The 8,100-nt window shown below is 41.8% G+C and overlaps 1 protein-coding gene across 8 annotated transcripts in view; it reads left to right on the plus strand.

Annotated features, from left to right (window-relative positions):
• iqsec2b (IQ motif and Sec7 domain ArfGEF 2b) overlaps positions 1-5,733 on the plus strand; it is a 63,047-nt gene extending 57,314 nt beyond the window's left edge. For 2 of the 8 annotated variants that reach the window (XM_056773163.1, XM_056773167.1), the window contains exons 6-14: positions 31-153; positions 676-842; positions 1,471-1,610; positions 1,716-1,841; positions 1,939-2,038; positions 2,131-2,292; positions 2,478-2,675; positions 2,912-2,982; positions 4,371-5,733. In XM_056773163.1, coding sequence (XP_056629141.1) covers positions 31-153; positions 676-842; positions 1,471-1,610; positions 1,716-1,841; positions 1,939-2,038; positions 2,131-2,292; positions 2,478-2,675; positions 2,912-2,982; positions 4,371-5,591 — 2,308 coding nt within the window. In that variant the 3' untranslated portion in view covers positions 5,592-5,733. The remainder of the gene's footprint in view (positions 1-30; positions 154-675; positions 843-1,470; positions 1,611-1,715; positions 1,842-1,938; positions 2,039-2,130; positions 2,293-2,477; positions 2,676-2,911; positions 2,983-4,370) is intronic. The other 6 variants (XM_056773164.1, XM_056773165.1, XM_056773166.1 and 3 more) reach the window with 6 other exon arrangements.
• Positions 5,734-8,100: the final 2,367 nt, after the last annotated feature.

Genomic DNA, 8,100 nt, shown 5'->3' on the forward strand with positions numbered 1-8,100 from the left:
TATTACACTTCTTTTCACTTGTTTTTGCAGTTGTGTGGTTGATGAAATGGACTTTTCCGGAATGGATCTCGATGACGCTCTAAGAAAGTTTCAGGCTCAGATAAAAGTTCAAGGAGAGGCCCAAAAAGTTGAAAGACTTATTGAGGCCTTCAGGTATGGGAGGGTGAATATGCATGAAAGTTAAAATCATATTTCAACTATTTTGCAAGAGTTTTGGACTGAGTTTTGCATAATTGATCTAATCAGGGTATAAACTTGGAACTAGATTTTGTATAATGTATGTATTCCCTTTACTCTTTACTCTTTGCTCTTTAATTTTAAGAAAATGTTATTGCAATGTCAAATATTTATACATTCTTATTAACAATGCGCTTACAGCTGTGAAAGAAATGGTGAAATCCAATAAATGTGCAAAACATATATGCACATAAATTAAGAACATATAAGTATATTACTGACAAAGGGGATCATGCTACATAATACAAATTAAGTTATAGTACAAAGAAAAAATGCTAATAAAATGAAACAATAAGAAAGAAATGTGGCAAAGAGACGCATACTGAAATGCTATCACAGAACAATGCCCTTGTTCACCCAGTATGAATGATAGGTTGTCATTGTTCAGAAATATGGTTATACATTGACTCAACCTTCCTGTGTTCTTCGATCTTGTAGTCAAAGGTACTGCGTATGTAATCCAGCATTGGTGAGGCAGTTTCAGAACCCAGACACCATCTTCATCCTGGCCTTCGCCATCATCCTCCTCAATACAGACATGTACAGCCCCAACATCAAAGCAGAACGCAAGATGAAGCTGGATGATTTCATCAAGAACTTGCGAGGTGGTGTTCAAATAACTTTCTCTAAAATATCACTCCTGGCTTATTTGACTGGTGATTGGCTAATTTAAAGGTGCTGTGTATTTGACGCTCTACCTGATTTTGCCAAGTGGTTGATGTCCTCAGGAGTCAGAAGACATGTTTCGTTGACCTAAGGACGACATTTTTATAAATAAAATATAAACCCACACCGAGCCCCAACCCTAACCATAACTTAACACTAAAATCAGAGGGAAATGATAAGTGAAAAACAATTGTCTAGAAGCACCTAATCCTGGTTGGTTGATTTAAATGTTGTCCCAGGGTCAACATGAAGGTGTCCAAAGTCAGTCCTGGAGGGCCTGTGTCCTGCAAAGTTTAGCTTAAACCCTAATCAAACACACCGGAACAGCTAATCAAGGTTTCACAAAGCAGACTAGAAACTTCCAAACAGGTGTGTTGAGCCAAGCTGGAGCTAAACTCTGCAGGACTGTGGCCCTCAAGGACCGACATTGGACACCCCTGCCTATGGATATCAACCACTTGGCAAAGTGGTTGAAGGAGGTCTAAAAAGACGTTTGGGAGGAGCTTGTTCATGCAATCCTGTCAATCATAATGCAAGTGTTTAGTAATGTGACTCTCTGTCTCTCAGGGGTGGATAATGGTCAGGATATCCCACGTGATCTACTAGTTGGAATCTACCAGCGCATTCAAAAGTGGGAACTGAGGACCAATGATGACCATGTTTCTCAGGTCCAGGCCGTGGAGAGAGTCATAGTGGGCAAGAAACCTGTGAGTAATGATTTTTTTAAAAAAAATTTGTTTAGGTTGTTTATATGTTTATACAGCTGTAATGTACTTCTGTATGTTAATTGTAAAAATCTGTTCTTTGTGTAGGTTCTGTCTCTACCCCATCGCCGACTGGTTTGCTGCTGTCAGCTCTATGAAGTCCCGGACCCAAACCGCCCCCAAAGATCTGGAGTCCACCAGAGAGAGGTTTTCCTCTTCAACGATCTGATTGTGGTAATAATGTCAATCATTTATAAAATCATTTGTAAGATAATGTATGTTCATAATATATGTTTAGTGACGAGTATGCTTCATGCTATTATGTTATTAGGTAACAAAGATTTTCCAGAAAAAGAAAACCTCTGTGACATACAACTTCAGACAGTCCTTTCCATTGGTGGAGATGCAGGTTCACATGTTCCAGAACTCCTGTAAGATTTCATTGATTTTCCTATTTTATTGTCTTTCCTATGTATTCACAAACATTTACCGAAAGATATCACTGTATTTTTTGTTTCTCTAGACTATCCTCATGGCATCAGACTAACGTCGGCACTCCCAGGGGGCGAACGTAAAGTTTTGATCGTCTTCTCAGCCCCCAGTCAACAGGACCGCACACGCTTCGTGAGTGATCTGAGGGAGAGCATCGCTGAGGTGCAGGAAATGGAGAAATACCGAGTAGAGTGTGAGTACAATGCCCCCTGCTGCTCTTATGAATAAACTACACCTTCTTGTGTTTACTTCCACGTTAACTTGCATGTGAAAAATGCGGTGCTATGATAGAAACTCACATTTTGTTTGGTTATGGTGTTTTTCTGTAGACGTTTCCTCTAATGTTGCACTCTCCAATGATTCTTTCTCCATCTGCAGCTGAGTTGGAGAAACAGAAGGGTGTAATGCGGCCCAGCCTGCTCACCAACAGCATTATGGGAGGAGGAGTGGGCGGAGTCAAGACTGAAGTAGTTAATGGCACTATCGGTAGGCCTAGTCTAGATGACAACTACTCCCCAGGAGAGGGTCTTAAACGTTCTGCTCTCAGCTCCTCACTGAGGGACCTGTCTGAATCAGGTGAGACACATACATGCGTAACATAATCTGTACATATTTTGCATACATCGTGAGCGTAACACTTGATGAAACTGTATTGTTTACAAGAAAAGATGGAATAATGGATAACCAAAATTTTAAACTGATCCTTGGTTGAGAGAAATGGCTCTATTTTAGTAATAAAACCTACCCACTCACACACCCACTCGCTTGCTCACCCACTGCGCCATGATTGACATGTCCTAACTGGGTGACAGGGAAACGTGGCCGCAGAAACAGCGCTGGTTCCCTTGACAGTACAATGGAAGTAAGTCTGAGTGAAGCAGAGGTCTGTATCTTTAGCTTTAGTCCCCAATCCCGAACCACCCGCATGTCTGCCTGGAACATCCCCGAAACATGGAGTCATCTTGCATGTGTCCTAAACCATAGACACAAATCCATTTGTGAGCGTCAATGTGTGGTCTGTGGAATGTTAATGTACACATGCACTGAAATGATGTGTTGTTATAAGGACATCATAGAACATCGGGTTTATTCTGGGTTTAACCTGAACCTATATAGTTGTGACCCAGAACAAATTCTGCATGACTGTGATATTTGTGTAGAGCATCTTTGGAACATCAAAACCATATGTGGAGTTATGTTGACAGTGCACAAGTGTCATTATATTGTAGTTTTGGATAGTTTTGAATATGGTTTGTTGAGATGTGAGATGTTATGCATGAAAGTGATTGTGTGATGTAAGTTCTGTAACAGTTTTTACGCTGAGACCAACTTTATATTAGATGTCCCTCATTAATGTATGTAAACATGAAATTGAAGGTAGACATTTTTAAAGGTCACATGTGTAATTTTTTTGATCTATGGACAGAAAAGCAATACAATATAGATAACTATGTCTTCAGATGTGTATAAAGACCTTACAAAATGAAGCGTTATGTTTTTATTACCTCAGAATTAACTATTCCTATCTACATATATCCTGGGTCCCCTTATATCGAATTCACCATGTTGTTTCTACGGTAGCCCTAAACGGACAAACTGCTCTACAGGGCCTTATCGCCTTCAGCAAAGAGGCTGAAACATGATGACATCTTAGTCCTGTTTGAGCCAAAGTTGTGCTTCGAAAGGGTGGGGGAGAGCTGTTGGCTGCAATTCCCAACCTCACCACTAGATGCCACTAAATGACATACACTGGACCTTTAAGTATTTGTCTAATAAATAAATGTGTAAATGATAAATGTACATATTCAGAGATACAATGTATTAACCAAACTCTTTTCCCATTTACTTCAAATTTTCATTAAACAAAATTTGAATTAAAAAAATTATTAATTCTAAGACTACATAATAAAAACTATAATAATTTGAAGTTCACTACAATACATATAGCATAAGGGACATAAAATGTGAAGTCGGGCTCATGCATTTATAAAATTATGTACTGTAGATGTCAATGAAGATGCAGTCATTATGTTGTTTCATTACCCTAATCAACTCACCCCTGTTTTCCTTCCCCATCCAACAAAACCACTGTTCTATCTGTATCCTTTTGCTATATTTTCTCCTCTTTCGCTCCCTCCTACCCTCTTCCTGTTTATCGCCCACATTTCCATCATCTTCCTTTAATGGTCCTGCTCTGGCCACTTTCCCCCCACCCTCTTTGCCCTCTTCTTCTCTGTCTCTCCTCCTTTCCCCCCACTCTCTTTGTCTTAGGGTTCCATCATTAGCAGTCCACGGCCTCACCAGCGTTACCCAGTAGCCACTGTGCTCCCGGGATGTTATGGAGCAGAAGACTACCGGCCTCACCGCCCCATCCTGAGCCCCGGAGTGGGGGTGGGGGGTGGGCCGGGGCAGCAACACACACCTGCGGTGACTGGCGCTGGGCCAGTCTCCAACAGCAGCGAGAGAGGAGCGACTGGAACGGGCACTGGGAGCAACAACAACAACACAGGTTCCTTCCTGGGCTCCCTGTTTGGGGGCAAACGAGCCAAAGCCCCGGGCCCTATCATCCCCCCGGGGCCACCTTACCCCGCCCCTGTGGCCCCACCGACTACTGGAGGTCCGCCGCCTCTTTCCCCATCCTCCCTATGCCCGGGAGAGGGAGGGGGACCTTCCAAGATCCAAGCCCTGCACGCCCAATACTGCCACACTACCAACAACAGTGTCAGTGGGCAGCCTCCACCCCCATACTACCACCACCATCGCTTCCACACGCAGACCGTGCCGGCATCCGGTCAGGTGCATCATACACTTCAGCGTGTTACCTTGCCTCGTCGACCACTCCCCAACCCCTCCGTGCCCTCCCAGTACCAGCCGATCTCCCAGCATACTTTGCAGGGTCGTTACGGGAGCATGGGCAACATGGGCATTGGCCACCCTCCCCCCCTTTCTCCTCACTCCCCACTATCCCCTCACCCGCAGTTTGCGTTGTTTCACACGCAGCCCACACCCTCGGCCAGAGGGGGCGCCGTCATCAAGCCCCCCCTCACGCTGTCGCACTCGCACCCACACACACACTCCCTAACCCACCCTGTGCACGTGAACACGCCCCACCCTGCCTCCCACCCCGCACACCAACCTCACTTCGTCTTCGCCAGCCCTCCTCCTCCGCCTTTCCCTGCTCCCACTCAGCCGCCTCCAGTCTCTGCGTCCGCCACTGTCCACCACGGGCAGCAGGGCGCCCCGTATCTGCCCCAGTATCCTCCGTTGTCCTCCATCCCCCCTCCCCCCCCCCCCACTCCCCTTTACCCCCCCCTTCCTCCCCCCTTACCCCTCTTACGCCTCTCTGCCCTCTCCCCCCCCAGCACCAAGGCCCCCCTTCGCAAGCCGCGGGTCAGCAAGGGCCCTCGTCGGCCCAGACTGGAGCCGGACCTGGGGGGACAGGTACGGTCGAACGCGCCAAATCCAAATCTACCAACCGGATCAGCACGGTAGTGTGAGCCGGGGGAAGTCGCGAGGCTGGGGGTCGCTGAGGGGACCTTTGGTGGTTGGAGGAGGGACTGCTGCGAGGGTGGAGGAGGCAGGCGGCAGGGCCAAAGCGGACAACAACACCGGTGGCAAAAAGAAACGCAGCCTGCTGAGACTCTGTTACTTTCACCTGCGATTTCCACAAGTGTAGAACACCCGTACGGAAGTGCAGTGTGGTGCATAGCGGTAGTTTGATACACACCAGGGCTCTCAGGTAGATTAGTGTTGTGGGGTGTAAACAAGAAAAGTTTAGAACGCTTGCCTTTAGTTCCAATACAGTGTATATCATTGATTTGGCAATCAAACCAAACAAAATCTTTCTTACACGAATAACCTGTAAAACTAAAGCATGCTGCAGAACACGAGGACACACGCACAGACATACTCTAGAGGAAATTGAGATTGTTTTAATTGTTAAGAGCCATAAAGGAAAGGAAAAGGTTTGCATTTATAATATACAGGCAATGATTGAATACAGTTGAATACCTTGCTTGAGCTGTGAACCTGTCCAGAACACCAGAGAGCATACCAATGACTCTGTACTCGATATATTCCACTGGACATGAACATCAAACACACTACAAATTCAATGTTTTATTACATTCCAGTGTAAGTTAAACGTGTTTAGTCAATAGCAGTCGCAAGGATGCAATAATCTTATTACAAAATTGATGTCCAGCTTCTATTTCCTGAAGATTTTTTAATTCTCCATTGCTTTGCTTTCTTGTGCACATCTATATGTTCGAGTGTTTTGAAGGATAATTGTGCAAAGCGTATTTTTACAGCGGGTAAGAAGGTTGGAAATTTTAAAGTATGTAAGTATTGACAACTGCCACTCTAAATTAACAACTGTAAAAAACAAAATGCTGTGAACTGAATGTGCAACTGTATCCGAATCTACAATTATTGCCCTTTATACATAAATGATATGAAGTACAACAAAATAATACACCAAGAAAGTAAATGAATTATAAGTATGAATTGTTGTTTTATATTTAATGTTTTACCTATAATTGCAGGTTTCAAAAAGGAATATGATTCAGAAAAAAAGACAAGCAATGACAAAACGTAAATTAAAGAGTATTATTTTAGTTTTTCTTCAGTTTAGTCTATACTACATTTATGCAGCAGTTTGGATCCACAGTGATGTTGCTTGACTAAACAAAGCCAATTGGTGACCTTAATGTCATGCATATCTTATTTATTTAGGCGTTAAAGAATTTCCAGTCTATAAAGTTGTCAAGGCCCAGAATGTCAAATCTAAAGGCATTCAATGCACTTTATAAATTATTATATAAATGTTTGTAAACTATATCAAATTAATATATCTTGAAATAATAAATATTAAGCTTTTCCCATTTCAAATATTTAACCTATGAGGGCTATTGACAAACTGTATGTATGAAGGAAACTTAACACATTTGTCAAGCCTGTAATATGCAGTGTAAATTATTTTAATTGGATCCTAATACTGCCAGTCTTATACTTTACACTGTTTTTAATATATTTTATGATGTTATATGAATGTTTGCTATGAATTTAAATTTTAACGAATACAACTATTGTTATGTTATGATATTACAGATGTTTCAAATTTTACAAAAAGGATACTTGTAAATAGAAATGTTTTCTCACGCTTTGACATTCAGTGGTGGAGTGTCAAGAATGTGTTTTATTGTTTTTGCAGAGTTTTATTGACAAGAGCACTTGTTCTCACAAGTTTCCATGAATGTTGGATACTTTGTATGGGTATTAATAATCTTTTTTTTTTCAAACCACTCTTTAGTTTCCAAAACCTTTCTCTTTTCTATCTCTGTATGGAGGAGTGAATATATAGTTAATGTATTAATACATTTTCAGTTTACTTGAATGAAAAAGGGAAGAAAAGTTTCTTTACCCTTAAGCAAGGCCTCAGTGTAAGTGCTTGTGTGTGGATGCAAAATGTGATCTTAAGTGCTGTTATATATTTTTGGACTGGGCTTTACGCAGATGCTCAGTATTGTGTGTTGATGTAATGCTAAAGTGTTGAGTGTGAGATGATTATGCCCCTTTACCCTGGTAAAGTCTCCGGACAAACTCTTCTAATCTCTAATCTAGCAATGCCAACAGGAAAAATGCCTTGCATTGAAAGATAAAGCTATACAATCCTCAGTATAAATAAAACGAGAAAGGATATTAAGATTATAAATATAAATTGCTTTTACTTTATTCCATAAACGATTTCCACAATTTACATTAACCGTCTGTCTTTTTTTATTGCATGAGTATGTCTGTATTTACTGAGCTCTGTATAAGCAAACTGTAGGCCTACATATGATTTAAACTTGACAGTGGAATGGGAAAAACTGAATTAAAAGATGAGCGTGTGAAAGTGCGTTTTGAGAGATTGCATTAAGTGTAGATTATTGTTGTATATTTATTTTAATCAAAGAACAAGAAAATTGATCTTTAAACTTGTACAAGTGTTTATTGCAGA

The sequence above is a fragment of the Triplophysa dalaica genome, chromosome 18, assembly GCF_015846415.1.
Source record: "Triplophysa dalaica isolate WHDGS20190420 chromosome 18, ASM1584641v1, whole genome shotgun sequence".
NCBI classification, from domain to species: Eukaryota; Metazoa; Chordata; class Actinopteri; order Cypriniformes; family Nemacheilidae; genus Triplophysa; species Triplophysa dalaica.